General features: G+C 64.6%; 1 protein-coding gene across 1 annotated transcript in view; it reads left to right on the forward strand.

Moving 5' to 3' along the window:
• The window catches only part of LGR6 (leucine rich repeat containing G protein-coupled receptor 6), a 107,064-nt gene that overhangs the window by 70,195 nt on the left and 13,197 nt on the right, over positions 1–23,672 (forward strand). The window contains exons 6-11 of the mRNA XM_041768876.1: positions 3,081–3,152; positions 18,741–18,809; positions 20,141–20,212; positions 20,365–20,436; positions 21,642–21,710; positions 22,659–22,730. Of these exons, the coding sequence (XP_041624810.1) occupies positions 3,081–3,152; positions 18,741–18,809; positions 20,141–20,212; positions 20,365–20,436; positions 21,642–21,710; positions 22,659–22,730 (426 nt within the window). The remainder of the gene's footprint in view (positions 1–3,080; positions 3,153–18,740; positions 18,810–20,140; positions 20,213–20,364; positions 20,437–21,641; positions 21,711–22,658; positions 22,731–23,672) is intronic.

Genomic DNA, 23,672 nt, shown 5'->3' on the forward strand with positions numbered 1-23,672 from the left:
TTCGTGGGGAAGGTGGGGCCTGGGCCTGGGCAGACGATGAAGAACCAGACAGTGAAGACAACGGTTGCTCCAAGCAGTGTCACGAGGACGCGGACACCGAGGGGCAAGTCCGGCTGTTTGGCGGCAGCCAACAGGCCAGTCTGGTGGGAGCCCGGGATCCTCTTGCAGAACGTGGGAGAACAGGCTGGGAAGGTGGGTTGGGGGGTCACAGCGTCAGGGCCGGGAGTTTGGCTTCTGTCCGTCAGCGGGGAAGGGGAGCTCGATGGCTTTCGGGGAGAGAGGAGCAGGGGTGCTTCAGGGGGGCTCACGGGAGGATGGGCAGGAACAGAGGGACCGGTGGGAGGCTCTCGGCCCTCAGCGACGTCTGGTCTAAGGCGGTGGTAGGAAGAATGGAGGAAAGACGTGACTTCCGGGGTGTTCTAAGGAAGGATAAGTCTGACCTAGAGATTTCAGGGGGTGGAAGAGCAGAAGGAAGGAGAATCAAGAACGAGTCCTGCGTCTGGGTGGGAACCGGGGAGTGGGACTCTAGGCGCACTGCGGGTCTGGGGGTGGGGGCCCCACCCGGCAAACGGAGGGGTGAGGGACTAAGGAAAGGAAACCTAGTGGTGCAGGAGCCCCGCTGAGGGGAGCTGGTCCCTTTGTGGGGGGCAAGGCCAGGAACCTCACCCCTTGGCCCTTCCCCCGCCCACCGGGACCTGAGAAGGGAGAGGGGGCTGGGGACGCGGGCCAGGGACTGTGGGACGTGGTCCAGGAGGCTGACAGGCTGCGGCAGGAGGGAGGAGTAGGTGGACGAGGGCGGAGGGCGAGGGCTTCTCCGGGATGGCACCGAGGAGCAGGGGCGTCCCTCGTGCCAGCTTCTCTCTTCATCCCGACCGTCCAACCCCCGCTCCAGGCTGGGCTGCTAGAGGTGCCCAGGATGCCGGGTGGACGAGCGGTTCAGAGAGGGTGGGACCCCCGGAGCTGGATATTCAGGAGGCCCGGGTGGCGCAGACCAGAGCCGCCGGGGGAGGTGGAAAGGGCTGGAACGTGGAAATGAGGCTTCAACAGGAGGCGGGCAGGTGCAGGCGCGGAGGCAGCGGGCAAATCCAGAGCCCTGGCGGAGGGGCCGGTCCGTCCCTGCGGGCGGGGCGCCGCGTGTCCTGTGGGACGGGCCTGTCCCCAGCGGCCGGGGGCCTTCCCGCACGTGAACATCTCGGGTGTTGCGTCGTTTCTTCCCCTTGCACGGGATTTGCCTTCTGTGCCGGAGGAGGCTTCCTGACTCCGGGACTTCAGTGGCTCAAGCAGGACCGCCGCGGTGTGGACGGCGGGAGCCTGCGGGCCGCGGGTGGGAGAGCCCTCCGCTCTGGAGACCCCGCGCCCGCCTTGGGCTCCGCTCGGCCGCAGCTGGTGCCGGGCTCCCCGGCGGCTCGTGGGGCCCGGGCACCGCCTCCGCGCCGGCTCCACCTCTGCGCTCCCGCTCGGACCCCTCGTCCCGTTCAGCCACGTCCACGAGATGATCTGAAGCTGCTTCTCCGGCGCCGGGTCCGTTCCGTGGACCCTTGTTCCTTGGCTCAGGCTTCCTGACTAGTCCTTGGATGATGTGGCTTTGGTCCTCGGCGTGACCTTGTTGCCTGCGATGCCATTTTCTCTTTTGTTCTTAAAATCTCATCCTGGAAACACCGGGTTTTTTCCGAGCTCGCCTTGTAGCAGGAGAGGCCGCCGCGTACGCGCCCTCCTGTCCCTCCTCCCGTGGTTGGTCTGTTTTCCTGGCGCGGAACCTCACCGGCCTTTGCACCCTCCCTTCCCCCCGGTGCACCCATCACTGCCACGAGGCCCCTTGCTCGGGCTGATGCGTGCACGGCTGTCTGCTAGGTCCGGCTGTGCCACCGTGGGCCCCCCTGCCCCGTGGTTGGTTGACGGGCTAGCACTGGGGGCAAATGAAGTTGCATCTGCTTTCTGGGCCTTGGACGGGGTGGGGGACGGGGCTGCGCTCCTGGGGGGAGCCTGCTCCTGGGGTGCCCAGAGCAGCCAGGCTCTGCTCCCTGAGCTCCCTCCGTCCCCTAGGGGGTCCCTGGGGCTTCCAGGCATTTCCTGGAGTCGGGAGGAGCTCGGAGCCTTGACTTTACTCCCCGGTTCACCTGTTTCCTCTGGAAGCCAGACACGGGGAGGGGAAGCAAACCTTGTCCACGGGGCTGCTTCCCTCTAGACTTGGGTTTGGGGGGAAATGCTCAGGATTTCCTTTCCTTGCCAGGTGGGATCCTGGGAAAGCGGGGCCGCTCGGGGGGCTGGAGCTCTTCCTTGGGCCCCAGCGTGCGCCGTGTACTCACGTCTGTCCGCGTTTTGCCGCTACGTGTAACGCTTGGGCTGCAGGCAGGGGTCTCTTTTGGGCTGTTCTTGCCCGTTTCGCTAGGAATTGGGAGAAGAACATTGTCACTGGTTTTGGCCGGCTGTTTACCTTGGAAATCTCTTCCAGCCTCCCCGTCCCCCCTTCACGCCCCGTCCCCCTGCCTGAACACCGGTCCAGGTGGCCCACCTGCCGGCCGGGCTGCACCAGCGCCTCGGCACAGCCGGCCCCGACTCCCCGGCCCCCGGCCCCCGGCCCCCATCTCCGAGCCCGTCCACAGCCTCTCCGGCTATGACGGAAAGCTCAGCCTTTAATTATATGTTGTCTGCGGCGGTTTGCTGCTGGCTCCCACCGCGCGTCTGGCCACGGAGTCAGGCGGCTGGGTCCTGGGGAGCAGGACCGGAGAGGAAGCCTCAGACCGGAGCCCCCCGATATCAGGCCTCTCTCCGAGAGCCCCGGCCTCGGCCTTGGGCACGCCTCTCGCGTTTTCCTTCAACAGGAAGGCAAAACCACGGAGCCCGTGGCCGCTGCGGCCTTGGAGATCGTCACTGCGGAGGTCCACCCTGGCCGGTCGCTTCGTCCCCGGAGACGGAGGGCTGGACCAGGGCTGGATCCTCCACCCCCGGGGTCACTCCGTCCGTGCTTCTGCCCCCACCTTCCTCCTCAAGCCGCTGTCTGCTCGCCAGCCCACCCCCTCCCCGCGGCCCGGCCCGATGCTGCGGGCACCCATTCTGACGTGCCTCTGCTTCCCACACAGGCATCTTCATAACAACCGCATCCAGCATCTGGGGACCCACAGCTTCGAGGGGCTGCACAATCTGGAGACGCTGTGAGTGCTGGGTTGGGGGGGCCGTCCTGGGGAGGAAAGCCTGGATGCCTGGAGGCAGGAGGGGCGGCTGGCGCAGGGAGAGGCGGGCAGGGCTGGGGTGCTGGGCTCCGGCTCAGGCCTGCTCACCCACGGGGCCCTCCTGGCGCCCTCTAGGATGTCACTCTGGGGGCATTCCCTCCTCCTTCAGGTGGGTGCAGCGTGCCCTCCGGGAGTCGAGGGTGGCCCAGAGAGGGGGAATCTAGGACCCCCACCCGCCCAGGTGGGAGAGCCAGAAGAATGCTATTGAGCCTGGGGAATGGAAGGCTTGGGGTGCGGCTGGGGCCGACTTGGTGGCCGCTTTGACATCCGTTTAAGGGTGGCTGCTGACACAGGGAGGGTGATGCCATGGAGCCGGGCAGGCACGGTGGGCCAGTTGGTCCAACAAGCTAAGTGGTTAATGGGGAGACGGCCCGTTCGGCGCTCCGGCCCGACTATAAAAAGCACCCAAGTTGTTGACTCTCGAAAAGCCATATTATTCACACATCATCATCCTGGAATTCAGTTAAGGTCAGAATGCACCCAAACCCTCCCATCATTTCCTCTGGAGGGCCGCCAGCCCCCGCAGAGTGGGCTGAGTGGGCCCCATTTGAGCAAACAACCGGCTGGGCTCTCTGAGCGTGTGGCCTTGCCAGCGGGGGTCCCGCCGTCCCCACGAGGGAGCCGGCTGCCAGGACCACCTGGGGCAGCCCCCAGCACCGGGAGACCCGGCCCAGGTCACCCAGAATGAGTCACTGAGGTTGGGGCAGGGCTCCCGGCGTGAGGGGCGCGGCCGCGGCACCTCTGGCCTCCCCTCCGCCACCTCCTCCCTCCGCACCTGACGCCCGAGCTCCCAACGTGAGGGCTTCTCAGGGACCCGGGGCAGCCGGGGAGAAAGTGCTGGGAGACAAGCTACGAGCCGGGAGGCAATGGTTTGGGGAAAACCGTTTGGCAAACGTAGCCCAGGAGGCCTGGGCTGGCTGCGCTCGTGGTTTCGGAGGGAAGGGGCGGGCGAGGCGGAGACCACGCTCCGTTCCTCTCCTGTGGTCGGGACCCAGAGCCGGGCCGCTGTCGTGGGTGAGGCTGGGCCCAGCTCTGACCGAGTGCCCAGGGGGCGGGCGTGGGAGGAGGCGCCCCAGCCTGGAGTCGGGAGAGCTGGGAGCCGGCCCGTCTTCTCCCGTCGTCATGGACGGCTGTGCAGTGAGAGCCGGACACTCCGGCCTGTCCCGCCAACATGCGAGCATCCTGAGGTGCAGGGAAGGGGCGCGGTCACCCGGTTACCCCTCGCTTGGGGCAGAGCAGAGGTAGGACGTGCCACCCGACAGTCGGACGGGACGTTCCTAGCTTGGTGCCCCGCCGTCCCCAGGCATCTGAGCGGAATGTGAACTGCAAGCCGGCTCTGTGCTGGGTGTTTGGGGTCCCCGGGGGGGAGGGCCGGGAGCTGCCCCCGCCCCCCACCCTCAGGAGCCGCAGGAGTCTGGGGGTGCCTGGAGCCCTGGGCATGGGCGGGCAGGAGGAGACCCCGGAGGGTGGGGCGGGGAGGGGGCACGTGGGCCGGCCGTGTGCTGACGCCCCTAAAAAGCCACCTAGCGGCTGTTCCGTCCCTCTCGGGGCACACCGCGAGTTCTTTCTCATCTCTCGAGCCGCTGGATCGCCGCGCCGGGCGTTCGGCTGGGCGGGAGCTGGCCGCCTCCCAGAGCGCCCCGCCGCGGGGTCCGCTGAGCCTTTCACTGCGGGGCTTGGCTCCCCGCACGAGGCCGGCCCGCACCCCGGTGCCGGCGGGAAAGGCGAGGCGGGGGGGCGGGCTCCGGCCTGGCACCGCGGACACATGCTGCCCTCGCCCTGCGGAGACCCCGGGCGGCACAGCCGGTCCACCCGCTGCGGGAGCTCCGTCCACGCAGCTCCTTCGTGAGCCTTGGCTTCCTGGCCTGCGACAAAGGCCACTGATCCCACTGATCCCCCGCGCTTCGCGGGGTTGACGCGTGGGCTGCATGAGATGCCGTGTGCGAGGCTCCTACGGGCCGGATCCGGGGTCAGAGCCCGCCCCGCACCCGCTCCCGTCCCCTCCCCTCCTCCGAGGGCCTCACCCCTTCCCTCCCCGCCCTGAGGGACAAGCTCTCCTTCCCACTTTTGATCTCCAATTAAAAAGGGGAAAAGTGTGTTCTTTATCCTCTCCCCCAGCATTTGCCAGGGGAGCCTGCAGGGGCAGCCAGATGTGGGAAGGGGAGGAGTGGCCCGGAGAATAAAAGGAGAAAGAAAGATTGTCAGACCTTTTAATTGTTGCATAATTGGCACACTTTGCAGCCTCGGTTATTACTTTGGAGCTTTTCATGTGAGCGGCTTCCCTGGAAGGGTGTCTCTCCCTCGGGCCGTAAATCTCTGCGCTTGGGCCTCTCATCTCCGCAGCAGGGGAAGATCAAACCCCCGGCCCAGGCTGCGGTTTGGCTCGGTGTGCAGGCTCCTCTGGGAGGCAGAGCGCACGGCCCTTCCCCGGGGAGGACGGCCAGGTACGGGCCTGCGCTCACCCACCGGGCCGCGCAGCAGGCGAGGCCCCCCAGCCCCCCAGCCCCCCAGCCCCCCAGCCCCCCAGCCTGCAGGCCCCCCAGCCCGCGGGACCCGGACGTACACAGCGTGGCAGTGCTGCCTCGCTCGCCCTCTGCTCTGGAGGCCGGGCCGCCTGGAACCCTCCCGGGTGGCACCTCCGCCGGCGGCGCAGTGGGCAAGCAGGCTCCCCTCCATGAGCGCATGGGGGGCAACACAAGGGCACCAGGTTCTCCTTTACTCTGAAAGGCCAAGCAAACCCCGGTGATCGGGGCAGGCAGGGCCTGGGTGCCGCTGAGCCGAGCGGCGGGAGGACAAGCGTCGCTGCGCCGCGGGGAGGTCGCAGGGAGCTTGCTCGTTCCCTGATGCCTTCACCATCGTCCCAGGCCTTGCCGAGAGGCCCGAGCCGGGGGCGGGCAGGTGTCTGACCTGCATCGGCAGCTCCTTCAGCCCCACAGTGAGGAAGTCCCTCCACCGCTGGGAGCTTCAGGATCAGTACGAGCCAGCCCCGAGCCCCTGGAAAACCGTTTCCTCCACTTTCCAGACCAGACCAGGTCCAGAGATTCGGGACGAGCTGCCCAAATTTCTGTAGTTTGTAAGCGACCGTAAACAGAACCAAACCTCCCATCTGCTCATACCTCGCTCCGGTTAGCCCCAGCTCCTGTGGGGTCAGATTAGCTACAGGACTTCCCAGGTTGGGAAATAAGAGAAACACGAGCAGGAACGATTCTGGGAAGACTCTCCCGGGGGGTCCCAGGGGCCTGACACCAGGCCCTTGAGGCCTTAGCAGCCGCGGGATGCTAGTCAGCCGCGGGATGCTAGTCAGCCGCTGTCAGGTCGTGGCCCCTGAGCCCCCAGCTGCACCTGCCCATAAAGTCGGTGCTAAGTAAATGAGCAGATGAACCCCGCCGAGCAAGTGCAATTATAACCCACAGGGCCCGCCCTGCTCCCTGGATCTGGGGGTTTGGTGTCTGCGTCCTAGGAAGAACTCGGAGCCTAGGGCCTAGGATGGATCTGAGGACAACCGCGCCTCGCCGCCCTCCTGCCCTCCTGCTTGGGCCATGATATCTGGGCCCCGTACGACCTCACTAAGCGCGTCAGGCCCTGTTGGGGCTCCGGAGCTGGCTGGAGCTTTCCCCTGTGGAGCGGGGCCTGGGCTCTCCGCGGGAACAGCGACCTCCCGGCTCCAGCTCCCCCGCACGAATCGGGACCACCGTGGCCCTGAGGTCTGGGAGGAGAGGAGGCCAAAGCAGACACGTACGGAATTCTGCTCTAATAATACGGGGCCGTGCGCTGCGTGTAGACGCCCTCCGGTGCCAGGTGTCCCGGGGTCTGCTCCTGCAGGATGTCGGTGCTCCCACGGCAGCCGTGGCCGCAGCAGGTTCCTGCGTCCCAGGTCGCTGGACCCGCCCACACCCGCAGATTTTGCTCCGACTTGGTCCTGAGAGCATCCGGCCACCTCCGGGTCCTGGGCCCGACCGTCCGCCTGTGGCCGGGACAGAAAACCAGGCAGGTGTCCGCGGGAGGCTCCTCCGGGGCTCAGGGCACCCCAGGGTGGAGCTCGGGCTGGCCTTGCGTCGGCGCACCTGCTTCCCTGCCCGGCTCTGCCGCCGGCATGTGGCCCGTGCGAGTCTCCGGCCTCTCGAGAGCCTCGGCTTCCACCAGAGGAGTCGGGGATGCTGTTTCCCGACTCCTGCCATGGCGCTTGCAGCCTGGAGCACTGTGGGCGCTGAGGCGGTGTTGGCTTTGTGTCCTAGTCCTCCCCCTTAGCGCTGGGTGGAGAGCGATGCCCCCCCACCGCCCCGCTGAACTGGTTAATTAACCTTTCTGTCCGTCCTTTCTTCTTTCCTTCCTGTCTTCCTCCCTCCCTCTCTCCTCCTCCTCTTCCTTTGGCACCGCGTCGAGGTGGCAGAGAGGGTGTTGCCCAGAGGTGGTGGGTGACGTGACCGTCCCCTCTCTAGGGCGGATAGGAGCCCCCAGGGAGTCGGGGTGTGGCTGCCGTAACAAATCGCCAGAGTTTGTAGCTTAAAAAAAAAAAAACACAAGCACCAGAAATGTGTTTTCCCACAGTCCTGGGCTGCGGCCAGACGTCCCAAGCGCAGGTGCTGGCGGGTTGGTTCCTTCTGGAGGTTGAGGCAGGATCTGTTCCATGCCCCTGTCCGCTTCAGGGGCTGCTGGCGAGCTCGGCGCTCCGCGGCTCCTAGATGCACACCCTCCCTGGACGCTGCCGTGGCTTCCCGCGGCCTCCTCCTGGTCTCCTCTCTTAAGGACACTTGTCATCGGATTCAGGGCCACCCCGTTGACCCAGGATGATCGCACCTCAGGATCCGTAACTTCCTTACATCTGCGAAGGCCCTCTTGCTAAATAAGGTCATGCTCTCAGGTGCCAGGCCTCGGGCTTTGGGCATATCATTGGGGTCGACCCACTGCAGCTGCCCCTGAGGCCGGGCGCTGTCGGCGGGGCAGCCGGGATCCCATGAATGTCGCTGACTTTCTTCTAATCCTAAGGCAAGTGCTGATCATCCCCCTGATGATTCCTGCGGTGACGAGACTCAAGAACAGTGTTCAAAAGGCTGTTGCCCCTCTGAGCTCACTTAGCCAGTCCCCGCCCGCCCCCGCCCACCCCGACCACTTGGCGAGGGAAACAAGGCAGGGATCGTGCATCCTGTGTTACAAGCGAGGAAACCGAGGAGGGAGCCGTTGATGGCTCAAGGTCACCGAGGGCTCTAGGAGCCCGACTAGAGCCCGAGGTTCTCTGCCTCGGGCCCAGCTGCGGCCCGTCAGGCCACCCTGACTCCCAGGGCTCACCCCGTAAGAACCGGGGAACTCTTTCCTCGCCAGCTCTTAATCGGCTTACATTTGTGGGTTTATTAGCTGCAAATTTGTGGGGGTTTGTGGCTCGTAGAGGAATTTATTGTTCCATATAAAACTTTTTTTCTGGCTTTCCCCGCAGAACCACTAATGACTTCTCGCAGGCAGAAAATCGAGCTGCCCAGTGAGTTTGTCTTGACGAGTTATTAATAGTTCTTCCCGGTACAGCGTCCCCTCTGCCATCGCCCTGGTGCTCGGGGTGGCCCAGGTCACCATTCTTGTCACTGCTGCCCTTTCTCCTCCGCTGGCATCGGGGCCAAGGCCTCTGCCCTGAACTTCCGCTGCTCCCACAGGCACCCTGGCCAGTGGGTCTGCCCTGGGGCGGGGGGGACGGCAGGCGGAGTGAGGGGGTGGGGAGCTGGGCACGGCTGGGTCCCCCAGGAACCACTGGCAGCAGGGTCTCTGGTGGGGTTCGGGTCCAGCCCTGGGATCTGCGGGAAGGGGGAGGTGGTAAGAAGCCGTGATTACCGGGGCGCCTGGGGGGCTCAGGCGGGCAAGGCTCCGACTGTTGATTCAGCTCAGGTCCTGACCTCGGGGTGGGGGGATCCAGCCCCACGTCGGGCTCTGTGCTCAGTGCGGAGTCTGCTTGGGATTCTCGCTCTCCCTCTGTCTCTCCCCTGTTCTCCTCCCCTCCTCAAATAAATAAATAACATTTTTTATGAAAAAAAAAAAGGGCAGCCCAGGTGGCTCAGCAGTTGAGCATCTGCCCCTGGCCCAGGGTGTGACCCCGGGGTCCCGGAATCGAGTCCTGCATCAGGCTCCTGCATGGAGCCTGCTTCTCCCTCTGCCTTCTCTCTGTCTCTCTATGTCTCTAATAAATAAATAAAATCTTAAAAAAAAAAAAAGACATCACCACTCCTTTTCTGTTTCTTTAGATTTTCTCATTGCACAAGGCTCCAGTTAGTGAGCTTCTAGTATGTGCCCGGCCACCACTCTGAGCGCTGGGGGCACGTTTAAACGTAGCCCTTGCCTCCACAGAGTCGAAGGGGCTCTGGATCAGGAGTCCCGAGCTCTTTTTGACCTCTTACTAGTGTAGTGTTGCCGGCATTCGGGCCTCATCGCCCCGGCGCCCCAGAACCCAACTACCTCTCACCCCCGGCTGCCCCCAGGCCGGCCCAAGTCCCCTCACCCGGCCACTCCGCCTTCGTCCTTGTCATTCTACATCTGTTTTCAACACAACAGCTAGAGGGACTCTTTTAGATCTAGTCTTTTATTTTTTTTGTTTTTCAAAGATTTTATTTATTTATTCATGATAGACACAGGGAGGGAGGCAGAGGCACAGGCAGAGGGAGAAGCAGGCTCCATGCAGGGGGCCCGATGTGGGACTCGATCCTGGGTCTCCAGCATCACACCTGGGCCAAAGGCAGATGCTCAACCGCTGAGCCACCCGGGGATCCCCTAGATCTAGTCTTTTAGATCACGATCCTCTTCTATTCGAAACACTCCAGTGGTTCCCGATCATACTCTGGAGAGAAGACAAAGTTCTACAACATTCTGGAAAGAAGCCTACAAGTTCTCAGGTGAGGTGACACCTGCTACCTCCCTGGTCTCACTCCTACCTCTGTCTACTCCGGCATAGGGGCTTCCTTTGATACACCGGATAGAAGTGCTCCTGCCTCGGGGCCTTTGCCCTGACTGTTCCCTTTGTCTGGAATGTTCTTTCTGCAGTTCCCACCTCCTCCAGGACTGCCCACTTGTCACCTTTTTGAGCAAGGTCCTCACTGATCACCACTTTGCAACACTTCCTCTCCGTCTCCTTTTCCTACTTAGGCTTCTCTATGGCACTCATCAGTCTGATACCGATTTGTTCGTTGGTTTTGGCCGTTTGCTGGTTGTCTGTCCCCCGCCTCTCCATGAGTTTCTGTGGCACCTGACACAGGGGAAGGTACTCAATAAATATTTGTTGAACAAATGAACAGGTGTATGGCCCCTGGCAGGTCCCTGTTCCTCTCTGGGCTCCAGCTCCTCCACCTGCACTGAGGCAGCATCGGACTGTCCAGCCCCTGAGGCTCATCCCAGCTCCGCTCACCCGTACTTAGCGTGTGCAGAGTCTCTGGCCCGGACCTTTCCTCGTACAGACGGGGAAACGGAAGCCCTGGACGTGGACTGAACCCCCTGGGACAGTCCCTTCGCCTTGCCTGGGGGCAAAGTCCCTTTCCCATAAGCTCAGGACCCTGACGTTAGACCAGTGGGTGGAAGTCACTAGGACAAATCCTCGGGCAGCATTCTGCTCGGACCAGGGCCATCTCGAAGCCTTCAGGTTCCAGCATTGACGGGCCCGAGGCGTCCGGGTGGGGAGGTGCTCCCGAGGGTCTGCCCGCGTCTAGCGGCCGGGGTCCCGGTGAGAACATGAAGTGTCCACACGCCCCGTCTACACCTTCAAAGAATGTGGGAGAAGCCGTGGGTGGAAGACGATGCCCGTCTTCGGAAGACAGCTCCACGTGTGTCACGGTCCTCCAGCCGACACGCCTTGGGCCCTGGGAGGAAGCAAAGGGGGCTCCGCTCAGGGTGGGCAGGGGTTCCTTCGTCTGCCGAGTAGCCCGACGGTGGTGCCCTTGACGCCCAGCGGAGTCGGGGAGCCCTGCCGTTTGCATGATCCTAGCAGAAGCAGGACCCCCGTCCCGCCGGGACCTCGAGGCGAGTCCTGCAAGGGAGCAGATGGCCTGTGCTCCTCCGTCCCGGGCCCGGGCTTCTCGGACCCCGGTGCATGTTAGGGCGGGCAGGCCGGCGGCTTTCGTGGCCACTGGGCTGCTGTCACCTGGGATGTTGTCGGCATCTCCTGGCAGGGAAGCAAGCGCGGGTGGAGGGAGGGCGTGTCTGTGCCTCTGGAGGGAAGCGGGGCAATTGCACTAATTGCTGCATTTATTAACGGGTGGCCTTCCGCGGTGGTTCAGAAGGTAGAACAATGCTGTGAGTCATAGTCCGCGGGTTCCCGGCTCCGCCCAGTCACCTGGCCCAGCCGAGTCCCGCGGAGAGAGGCTCCGGCTGCAGGTCGGAGGAGCAGGGGAGTCAGGGGTCTGTTGCCTGCCCTCGTTACAGGCCTTCGGGAGGTAAAGACGCGGGTTTGCAATCAGAACCGGCTGTGTTTTGTGTTTCCCGCTGGGGAGCTGGGCTCACCCGCATTCCTCCCTGTGCTCTTATCTGTGATCTGATAATCAACACAAATATTAGCCTTGAGAATAAAAGTGTAAGCGGAAGCCTAATTAATTATCTTAATCCTCCTTTATTGCTGTGATGCGTAAAGAGACCAACGTGTGTGTCCGCTGCGGTTGCAGCGTCTGATGAATACGCGTGTGGGTTCCGGTGTCTGGTGTGTAGTGCAGGGAGGAGGGAGGCGGAACGGGCGTCACCTGAACGTGTGCAGCGGGCGGGCTCTGGGCCCGGTGGACGGGGCAGCCCCATGTGCCGGGTGTCCCGGGTGCGCGGGTGGGGACCAGACGAGCAGAGCGGGGTGACTGGTTCAAGGGGACCCGCTGGGCCCACGGAGGCCCGAGCTCTTTCTACTCCGAGACCCGTAACCCGCGACGAGACGTCTAGCCTTGTGTGGCCAGCTGGCTTCGACGTGCTTGTCAGCACCCGGAGCCGCTCCCGTGGGAGTTTCTTCCCGCAGGAGGCAGCCTGGGCCTCCCCCTCCATTTATCCTCCTTCCTGCTTCCCCTGAAACTGTCTCTCAACCCCGCTACTGGGAGCCGAGCTAGGGTGCAGCTTGGGCGGTGATACAACAGATTTTTTTTTTATAAAGATTTTATGTATTTATTCATGAGAGACCCAGAGACACAGGCCGAGGGAGAAGCAGGCTTGATGCGGGACTCGATCCCGGGACCCCAGGGTCATGCCCTGAGCTGAGGGCAGGCGCTCAGCCCCTGAGCCCCCCCGGGCATCCCTAGAAGAGATGTTAAACCAAGAGCCGACAGGCCCGATTTCAAGCCTGGGCTGTGCGACTTGCAGTGACCCACCTCCTCCCTCTGAGCCTCTGCTTCCTTATCAGTAAAAAGAAGGGACTGCAATGGGATGACGGTTGAATCCCTGCTGAGCCCCGGCCCCGGGACCCCAGGAGCTGGCCGGCTCCGCGCAGCCAGGCGGGACAACCCCGGGATGTGGATCCTGGAACAGCGTGGGGCTTGGGTCACCCGCGTTGGCCGATTGTGTGGGTCCTCCTCAGTTTTGATTGGGCTCCTGGACGCGGCTGACAGACGGGGTGGCCGCCGGGGCCCCGCGGCCTCTGGGAACGGCTCCTCCTCCAGCCCTGCCGGCTGCAGGCCCCGGGGGGCTGGTGCCCGGCTCTAGGGAGAGCAGACTGAGGCCTCGGATGGCTTTCCCAGCTGGAGGCGACAATGTCGTCTCACACCCGGCCTGGGCGCGTCCGACCAAGGAGGAGCTTGTGCCCAGAGGGATTTTTCTGCAATCGCCCGAGGGCTGCGAGTCAGCTCCTGATCCCCAGGGGCGGGAGAGGGCCCCGGCGGCGGCGAGCTGTCCCCAGGCCCCCCTGCAGCTCCGGTGTTACCCTGACAGTGACTGTTCCCATAGCGGCCCCGGGCCTGGGCCTCGCGCGGCCTTCCTGAGAGCAGCAGGCCCCGTCTCTGGGGAGGATGCTACGTGCGCAGGCAGCGCCCTTCTGGACGTGAGCTGCCCGGGCCCGGCCCAGCGCCTGCGTCCCGCGGTCCGAGGGTCCGAGTGCCTCTCTCGGGGCCTCAGTTTCTCACCTACAAGATAAAGACGAGGGAAGCACCCACCTCAAAGGGTTGGCACGGGAATGAAACGAATTAATGTATATAAATGAATCACCCAGCGAGGTGGCTGTTAGATGGTAATTACGGTCATCATCATCCTCATCACCCCCCCCCCCACCGTTATTACCACCCCGGCGCTAAGCATGCTCCTGGACGAAACATCAGAAAAGCCCCGGGAGCGTGACTGACTCATTCTGACCACAGGCGTGGGATTGGGGGCGCGAAGGAGGGCACATTTGAGCGAGACTTCAAAGGGGCTGGGATTTCGACAGCGCAGCCGGAGGTGGGGCAGCCCAGGCTGCCAGCGCGGGACACGGGGGCCAAGGGGGTGGATGGAGCTGCCGGTCCCATGTGGCATCGTGGCCCACGGGGGATCTTGAACTTTGTTGTCGGTGATGAGGCCTCTGCAGATTTCTCAGCAGGAGCGTGACACGGCCAGTCTGGCTTTCTAACGAGGTCCCTCTGGCAGACGTGTAGCAGCTGGGGTGTGGGCCTGGGACCCACACTGCCAGGGTTCAAATCCCCGCTGATGCTGGACTGTCTAGGTAGGTAGGTCGGGTAGCAAATAGGCCAAAACATGTACGAGGCCTCAAATGCAATAGAAGTTTGCTTCTGGATCGTAGAATATTCCCAAGGGGGTGCTTCTGGACAAGTAGCCTCCTCCACCTGCTGACTCAGGATCTTGCCATCCCCACGGCCTCAGGGCCTTTGGCATCTAACTAGTGGAAGGGCACAGACCATGAAGGAGTCAGGCTGGATATTTAAAAATCCTGCACTAGGGGCACCCGCGGGCTCAGCAGTCGAGCATCTGCCTTGGGCCCAGGGCATGACCCTGGGGTCCTGGGACCGAGTCCTGCGTCGCACTCCCTGCAGGGAGCCTGCTCCTCCCTCTGCCTGTGTCTCTGCCTCTCTCTGTGTGTCTCTCATGAATAAATAAAGGAAATATATATATTTTGTAAATCCTTACTAAGGGTGAGGGATGGGGTAACTGGGTGGCGGGCATGAAGGAGGGCACATGGTGCAATGGGCACTGGGTGTTACGACGGTTGAATCACCTCTGACATTAATAATACACCACATGTTATTTGAATCTAAATGAAATAAGACCGGAAAATAATTTTTTTTTTGGAAAAGAATTTTAAAAGTAAAATTCCTGGACCTCCCCCCCCGCCCCCCGCCACTGCAGGACAGACCCGGAGGCTTCGGGAGGCAGATGTGGTCCCTGGCACAGCTGCAGGATAGCTGGTGCGATTGCTCAACCGAGCTATGCCACCTGTTCTCAAACTTCACAGCAATAAATACTGCCTTTATTTATTTTTTTTAAGATTTTATTTATTTATTCCGAGAGACAGAGAGAGAGGCAGAGACTCAGGCAGAGGGAGAAGCAGGCTCCCTGCAGGGAGCCCGACCTGGGACTTGATCCCCGGACCCCAGGGTCCTGAGCCCAAGGCACACGCTCCGCCGCGGAGCCCCCCAGACGCCCCTAAATACTTCCTTTAAAGCCTCCCTGTCTCTGCTTGACCCGCCCGTCCTTCCCTTCCCGCTGCCTGTGGAAGTCCTGCCCTGCTGTCCTGTCGAGACCCAGCCCCGGTGCCTCCTCTCCACGAGGCCCTCCGGGTCTTCCCAACTGTCTCCAAAGGCCCAGCACCCGCGTCGTCGAGCCGCGGCCTCCCCTGGCTGTCCTGGGCACCGGCCCCCCTGGACTATTTCCTGCCCATCGTGACCCCCACTTACCCCACAGACCCCTCTGCACCTCTGAGCAGGCCACGGACGTCCATTGCCCCAAACTGAATCCCGAGGGGCCGAGAGAGTTGCGAGGACGTGTTCCCTGGACAGCTGGGGCCGTCACGCGGGCACGCAGCCAAGGGGGCAGCGCTTTGGCCCTCACCCAGCTCACTGAATGGGTGGAGATGCCCCAGGGGGCAGATCCGGGGCGCCCGCTGGTGCGTGGCTTGTAGTGTTTCTTTTGACATTTGTACAGTTTTTATTTCCCGCATTTCTCTGCCCGAAAATGGCCTTTTAGCTCCCGTGCCTTTCCCTACGTGTGTCTCCCCGCCGCGTGCGAGGCCCCCGGGCGAGTCGGCCGAGCTGCGTGAGGGCTCAGCGACCACAACACCGCGTGGACTGTGGCCCCCGCCGGCCTAACGGCGCCCCGGGGGTGACCCGGTGCCTTGTCGGACGCCAGCCTCTAAATCTTAGGGACGTCCTGCCGAAGATCCGAGATATTCCTCCGAGCCCGTTAAGGCTTTTCATTAATCGGTTTGTCCAGACCTTCTCACCGATTCACTCAACACAGCCTTGTCGAGCTACCTACCGTGCTGCGCCGGGATTCTGGGGTCTGGGAGGTGAAGCACAGTCTCCCGGTCCCCGGAACGTCCGTTCTGGTGCAGTGGGAAGAAAAGGAGCACCCGGGTGTCAGATATCAATATGGTCCACGAGGAGAGGAAGCAGGGTGGCCCATGATCGCTTGCCACGGAGCTGATCCACCCGAACACGGTGGCGTGACACCGTCGTGTGTGGCCGTCCCACGTCTGGGGATTGGCCGGGCTCCTGCCGAGCGCCCCTGCTGGGCCTTCCCCGGGGCCGCCCTGGGGTCGCTCAGCTGCAGGCTCGTGCACACGGCCGGGCTGTTGGCTCGTCCTGCCCTCGCAGCTCCCTTGTCCCCAGAAGCGCCGCCCGGGCTCCGTGCTTGCTGGTGGGGACGGCCCAGGAGGGCAGGGCTGTGAGGACTCGCGACACCCAGGACCCGCTCATGCCCCATCTGCTGGGCCTCGTCCTGCTGGTGGGTCCCAGCCCCAGCAGGGGGGACACTTCCTCCTCCGGCCTCACAGAGGCAGGGCTGACCTGCGGTGTAGGCTGAGGGCCTGCGGCCTGCCGGCCTGACACACGCACGTGTTGCACAATCAGGAGCGTCGTGCCACTTGCAGTGCACCACGCAGCGGGTGCCGGGTGGCCTGCGGGGGCCTGAGGGTGGTGGGGGCGGCCCAGCAGTGAGCTAGAGCGAGGCCGGACCCTGCATCAGTGAGCCTCGAAGCCAAGGTGCCCAGGTGCTGCCTGTAGGAACCCCGCCCTCCGCGGCCACGGCAGAGAGCTCCCGAACGGCTGAGGGCGGTTAGGAAGGGCCCCTTGCTTTGGGGACACGGACACGTGACGGTGAAGCCTCATAAAACCCAAAGAGCCCATGTCCCGATCCCTGCCGCCCCCATCGGCAGCCCTGGCACCCGGGTCCTCCCGACGACCCTGCGTCCTGCTGGCACTGGGAAGCCCGGCCCTGCCGCAGCGCCTCTGGTGTCCGTGGGGAGCCGCGCACGCACCCTGCGCCGGCCGTGGACGCTGGCTGTGCGCCCCTCAAGCCCCGCGGCCGTGGCGGGAGCAGCACCGAGCAGGGCATGCAGCCGGTCATCGGTGTCCGGGGTGCGGTCACCGGCCACGGGCAGTCCTCTTATGAGTCGTCGGGGCACGGACGGCTTCCGAAGACGAGGCAAGTTGGGCGGGGGCCATCCCAGGGGGGGCCATCCCGGGGGGGCCATCCCGGGGGGGCCACTGGACCGGGCCCCGGCCTGCCGCCCCTGCCCCCTCCCACCGCCGAAGCCGGAGACCGCGGACCTCGGCCCGGGGCTCTGGAGGCACCGAGGCCACCCCGCGAGGTCAGACACATTTCCGCGCGGGCTACAGCTGGCCGGCCACCGGGTGATACGGAAGTCAACTTCAAAATCTTGGTCAAAGAAATATAAATTAAAACATAAAAATAGGGCAGCCCGGGTGGCTCAGTGGTTTGGGGCCGCCTTCAGCCCAGGGCGTGACCCTGGAGACCCGGGATCGAGTCCCGCGTCGGGCTCCCTGTGTGGAGCCTGCTTCTCCCCCTGCCTGTGTCTCTGCCTCTCCTGTGTGTCTCTCATGAATAAATAAATAAATAAAATCTTAAAAAAATAATAAATAAAGTCTTGAAGGTTGAGGGGCGCCCGGCCGGCTCCATCGGTGGAGCGTGCAACTCCTGACCTCGGAGGTTGTGAGTTTGAGCCCCACGGTGGCCGTAGAGGTCACTAGAAAAATAAAATGTTAAAAAAAAATAGATTGAAACAAGTCTCGCAGGTCGATGACCTCTTGTGCAGCCTCCGGGCGGGGCGGGGGGCTCACAACGTGGAGCAAAACGCCCAGAGTCTCCTCGGCACCTTGTGGCATCTTCCCCAGGCCGCCGGCACCCCCTCCAGGCGGGGCTCCCCTACCTCTCCGTGGTAGGCGGGTCCGAGGTGGACTTGCTCTTGGGCTCCTGCATGTGTCCTCTGTGCCCTCACCCGTCAGTGCCACCAGGACACACACGCCCACGACCCCTTGTGCAATGGTGCAGGCAAGGCCGTGACCACTGGGGCCCTGGGCTGCCCCTGCTGCCCCGACAGCAACACATGAGCCCCCTTGCACCGACGCCGTCACCCCGGGTGTGGCCTTTCCTGTAGGACAAGCTCCTGGACTTGGGGTGGCTTGGGGTGCAAGACGCTGTTGAGTCACGTCTGCAAGATCGTGCGCATTTAACTCCGGCCGATCACGTATCCTGCATGATGTTTCCCTGCATCCTTTACAACCTGGGGTGCTGCTCCTTTTTTCTTTAAGATTTTATTTATTTTATTTATTTATTTGCTTGAGAGACGAGAGAGCACGAGCGGCAGGGGAGGGGCGGAGGGACAGGGACCAGGAGACTCCCCGCGGAGCAGGGCGCCTGATGACACCAGGCTCCATCCCAGGACCCTGAGCTCGTGCCCTGAGCCGAAGGCAGATACTGCCTCACCCACCGAGCCACCCAGGCGCCCCTATTTGCTCCTGCTTTTTAAAAATGCATCAAATAAGTAAATTCATAAAATCTCTTTATAAAACACGGCTCCATTGTTTGCTGATTCTGTGTGTGTGACACATGTTCGTTGTAATAAAAAAAAATGGGGAAATGAAGAAAAGCGTAAGAGAAAATAAGAACCAGCTGTCGTGCCGCCACCCAAAGATCAGAAGCACTGATCCTTCTGATAGACGGCAGAGGCCCCCGCTGGCCAACAGCCACCCGACGGGACCTTCCAGAGTCCTGGGGCTGGCCATGAGGTGGCCGGGATGACCTCATGTCCCCTCAGCCCGTCCCGCGGCTGCAGACGTGTGCACTCGGGTGCTCCCCTCGGCCGGCGCGGATCGTTCCTGGAGGAGTCCGTCCGGGTCCCCTCCGTCCAGTGTCTCCTCCAAACAGTTCTGCGGCCGGGGAGGCTGCGAGCGGACGGTCTGGGGGCGGCAGTGGAGCACGCACGTTCCAAACCGTGTTTCCAGGCTTGAGAGGTGCATCGGACAGACCAGAAGACGCGTCTCTGGGGCCAGGCCCGGGGCCAGGGTCCTGCTCCTCGGGGCCCTGACCTGCCAAAAGGCTGCCCCGTGACCGCTGCCCTGCTTTCCCCTCCAGGGACCTGAATTATAACGAGCTGCAGGAGTTCCCCGTCGCCATCCGGACCCTGGGCAGACTGCAGGAACTGTAAGCTCCGAGCGCTGCGTGGGTGTCCCCGGCCCTCCTGTCCCCGGGGCGGGCCCAGTGGTCACACACCTGTTAGCGTGTCCCCCGCAGAAACGGCCCAGGCCGGCCTGGAGCCACGTGCTCGAGCCACCTCCGGGTGGGGGGCTCGGGCCTGCCCCTGGCTGCGTGGGGGTGTCGGGGTGAATGAGGACAGTAGCTGGGGCTGCTGAACGGGGTCGCGCCTCTGCCTCTGATCCCAAGGGGATGGCAGGAGGTGCCTGTGGGGCCCCGCGGACACGCCTGTGCGCCAAGCCCCATGCTGGCTCCTCGACGCCCACAAGGAGTGGGACGGGCCCAGGCTGTCCCCGGCCGCCCTTCGGGTCCAGCCGGGCCCGGGACAGCAGCTGAGCGCCGGTCGGTAACTCCAGCCCTGGTTGCACAGCAGTAGCTAAACGGGCCCCGGGCTGACAGGCACATGGCGCAGGGTCCGAGGCCAGCAGCTCGGGCGGCGCAGGGAGGCTCTCGGAGCGGGAACGCGCGGGTAGAGGCTGGAGGCTGCGTGGGCCGGGGCGGCCGCCAGGGAGGCCAGCGGGAGGGCATCTGTGGTCGTGGGGCAGGAGCCTGCGGGTTCGGTGGGCCCGGACGGCCCCTGACCGTGGGGACCCCACAGACTGGAGGGTGTGAACGCCCCCCCGCACCCATGGCCATGGGGGCAGTGGGGCCGTCGGAGGAGGGGCAGAGCCAGGAGTCAAGGCCAGCCCCACCGCGGCAGGCGTGCAAGGGCCGTGGGTGCGCATGCACCGGGGTCCGCGGGGTGGTGGGGGTGGTGGGGGGGAGCGGCCTGCGGCTCCCACTCGGCTCAGGCGGGGGAGCCAGGGATGAAGAGCCAGGATGGGGTAGTCCCCCTGCTCGGGATTCTCGGGGGACTCTGTCTTGTCCCCTGCAGCCAACCCACCCCGACCTCCGCCCACGCCCCGACCCTCGGCCCCCACGGGGTGACCCCTCCCGCCGCCGCCCTCCTGGCTCCTTAGCGTCAGGGCCTGGAGGCCAGGCCTCGCTGGGGGCGCATCTCAGGCACCACCGTCCTCCCACCCCCTCAGCTTCCTCCGTGGGGCCCAGAGTCCTGCCTCCCGCCCCCGAGGCTCCTCTCCTGCCCCCTTCACGAGAGTCAGAGGGGAGGCCGGCGTGTTAGGAAAGCAGCAGCCACGTCACAGGCCGGAGGGGGACCGTCAGTCCCGGGCCACGTCTCAGGCTCAAGGCCTCTCTAGCCGCCTTCCAGAAGCTCCCTGGGGACGCGCCTCTCCCTGCACGCGCGTCTGCCCGTCCTCACTGCCTCGTGTGCTGTCTTCCAGGGGCTTCCACAACAACAACATCAAGGCCATCCCAGAGAAGGCCTTCATGGGGAACCCTCTGCTGCAGACAATGTGAGCGCCCAGCGTGCTGGGGGCCCTGCAGGGGCTGGGGAGGCGGGAGCCCAGGAGGGGGCGCCCGGCCCGGCCTGTGGGTGAGGGGTCGGCCTGGGTCCCCGCTCCAAGGCCGAACGGTTAAATTAGGCTTTTGGGTCTTTTTCTTCCAGACACTTTTACGATAACCCGATCCAGTGCGTGGGGAGGTCAGCGTTCCAGGACCTGCCTAAACTGCACACCCTGTAAGTCGGACCCCCCGGGCCTCACCCCTCCCGCCGGCTCGCCTGCCTTCCGCAGCTCTGGCCCCTGCCGGCGCAGCCCCCACTGCAAGGCCTGCCCCTCCGGCTGCGGCCTCTGCTCAGGCCTGGCCCCGGATCCGGCTGCACTCAGCCTCCCTCCGCTGCCCCGTGGCTTCTTCCCAGACCCCAAATGAGCACAAAGGGGCCCTTCTCCAGAGCCAAGGAGCTGCCTGTGGCCTGGGGAGCTGCTCCCTAAATACTGGCTGCAGGAACCAACAACGGGGCTCGGCCCTGCTCCTCCCGGACCCTGGAGCGTGGATCCCGCAGCCCTGGGCTGCAGCACCCTCCCTGCTCTGGGCCCCAGGCATCCCCGTGCTCCTTCCTCCCATTCTTGTCATTCCCAGGCCGTGTCCCACCAGGGACTGCGTGCTACCTATGGCATCGCAGGAACATAACCGACACCTTAAAGCGTGGGCTTCCCTTATCACGTCCCTCGTCACCCTAACCGTGCGAGGCGGGTGGCGTCAGCACATCTGTGGATGGATCCCGAGGCTCGGGGCCCTGCTCTGTCCAGGATGGGACCCTGGACTCCAGAGCCGAGGCTCCTCTCTGGACCCTACGCCACCTCCGTGTGATCTGGCAGCGCCACCTGCGCAGCTGGGCTGGCACTGGGTGCAGGGCTCTGCGGGTCCCCGGGCTCCCTACAGGGCGTGGGTGCAGGGCTCTGCGGGTCCCCGGGCTCCCTACAGGGAGGACGGGGTGGGGAAGAGCCGCTGGACTAATGCGCTTGAAGAGGGCGGGGCGGGGGGGGGGGGAGGCTGTGAGCTTCAGCCGATGAGGATGTGGGGGAGACCCCAGCCCAGACTCTAATTAGCAAACCCCTGCAGCCAAGGACATTTTCCGAAGAGCCCACGCGGGAGCCTTCTAAACAGAGGCGGTTCCCATGCCCCTGCCTGTGTTTCGCCTCCATTTTTTGTTCGTTTTGTTTTATGCCGGGGCCCCGCAGCCAGTTTCGGGCCCTGTCGGGCTCTCTCGGGTCCGGTCCCAGCTCTCCGGGGACAAAGCTCCACCCCCAGGGGCCTGGGCCGCCGGGTGTTCTGAGGGCGGGAAGGATGACGGCGGATCCCTGGAGGGATGATCCGCGCGGGTGGGGCGCCCGGATCCCGAGATGCTCGGGCCCCACGTCAGACACTGTCATGCGTTTCCAGGTCCCTGAACGGCGCCACCAACATCCAGGAGTTCCCCGACCTCAAAGGCACCACCAGCCTGGAGATCCTGTGAGTGGGTCCCCGCCCCGCCGCCTGGGCCCTGCCCCCAGGGCATCCCCCTGCCCGTCCCCCAGGGGCCGCCCACATTCTCCGCTTGCCCCTATGGGCCCGCTTCCTCTGCTGCCGGCCGAGGTCCCCACGCAGCCCAGCGCCCGTGGCCGACCCGGGGGTGGCACTGCTGCAGGCACGGCCTCGGCGGCCCAGGCTTTGGGGGAGGAGGCGGGTCCTCTGTCCGCCTCGCGGGGATCCTCCAGACGGGCCATCCGAGCTCCTCACGCCGAGCCGTGAGCGGGCCGAGGCCGTCGACGCAGGGCCAGGAGGTGTCCTTGGCCGTCGTGCGGGCGATTCCCGCAAGGACTTTGCTGCGCCCTGTTATTGCAGCGGGTGGGGAGGGGAGGGTGGGAGTGCAGCGGCCTTGAGAACCCTCGAGGGTGCGTGGAGCAGCCAAGCAGACCCCGGTGGGAGCCTGAGGGATCACATCCAGCCCCACATCCTGCTCCGCGCGTCCCCTGCTCCCGGAGGCCTGCTGGGGCCTGTCCTTGCCCTCCCCAGGGCACGGGAGCAGATCCGTGCTCGGTCCCCACGGTTCCCACGGCTCCCCTGGGGGTTTGGGGCGGTGTCTTCCTGCCGCCCACGGCCGCACCCCTGCGGTGGAGCAGAGGCCAGCCTAGTGGCCGTCCCGCTGCCCAGTGCTGCCGGGGGCCACTGCGAAACTGGGATGCGGGCATGATGGCCGGGTGGGCAGGTGGCACGGGCGCAGCGCCCCCGGGCAGTGTCCCTCTGTCCCTCTGCCTCCCGCCCCAGAGCTCCGTGCACTCACCGGCCTGCTCCCCTCACCCCGCAGCCCAGCCCAGCCCTAGCATCAGCGCAGCGCCCCCATCAGAGCCACCCGAGCTGGGGCTGGGGGGCAGGGAAGGGGCCTGGGTGGGTGCCAGCCGCGTGTCCTCTCTCCCGCAGGACCCTGACCCGCGCAGGCATCCGGCTGCTCCCACCCGGGATGTGCCAGCAGCTGCCGCGGCTCCGCGTCCTGTGAGTGGCTCGCGGACGTTGTCCCGTCTTGGTGTTGGGGCCCTTGCTCCCGGGGGTGGCCAAGACTTCTGTCCCACTCGGCCGCCGCTCTTCCTGGAGGGGACGAGCTGGGCCTCTGCTGAGCGCCCACCCGACAGGGCCCGGGCTGTGCTCTCTTGCCCGGGGCCAAACCACGCGGCCCTGGAGCCAGATCCGGGTCTGAGGCCCTGCTCTGCCGCCGGGCCGCTGCACACGTTGGGGCGCAGCCTCTGACCTCCCGGGGCTCCCATTCCTCATCAGCAAAAAGTGGATAAAAGTGTGAGGATCGGACAAAGCGTGCATCGTGCGCGTAGCACGTGGTGCAGCACCTGACGGGTGCTGGTGAGTGGCATCAGTCTGCGAGTGATAAGAACTCGACGTCCTCCGGGACCGGGTCCGGTGTCCAGGAGAATCACCTGCTCCCCCGAGTCCACCGGGAGTCACAGGCCCCCACGCAGACCAGGGCCCGCAGCTCGGGCGGGGAGGCTGGCACGCGACACGTCTGGAGATGTGGGCTGGAGACCCGGCCCTGCCACCGGCTCGCGTCCCTGGCGGCTTCTGTCCCCTCTGTGCCTCGGTGTCCTCGTGGGGTGGGAGGGGCCGGGCCAGGTGATCCCTCGGGGCCCCAGCTTCACTCCAGCTCGCCCAGTAAGGCCTGATGCGTTCCCCGTGGGCCGCCCCAGCACCCGCGGCCTCTGCTCTCTCACTCCGCTTCCCCAGGACCGCAGGGGCCCCCCTACTGGGAAAACGCCCCAGGGGGCCTCGTCTGGGCCCTGCTCGCTGTGCAGGGGGACTCGGGGGAAGGGAAGGGAAGACTCACTGGCCGCAGGTGTGTTTGCAGCCGCGTCCCTGCAGGTCCTTCCAGCCACAGCTGCCCGGCAGGGAGGCACGGCCTGGTCCGAGCTGCTTCTCCTGGCCCTCACC

Source organism: Vulpes lagopus, chromosome 1, assembly GCF_018345385.1.
Source record: "Vulpes lagopus strain Blue_001 chromosome 1, ASM1834538v1, whole genome shotgun sequence".
NCBI classification, from domain to species: domain Eukaryota; kingdom Metazoa; phylum Chordata; class Mammalia; order Carnivora; family Canidae; genus Vulpes; species Vulpes lagopus.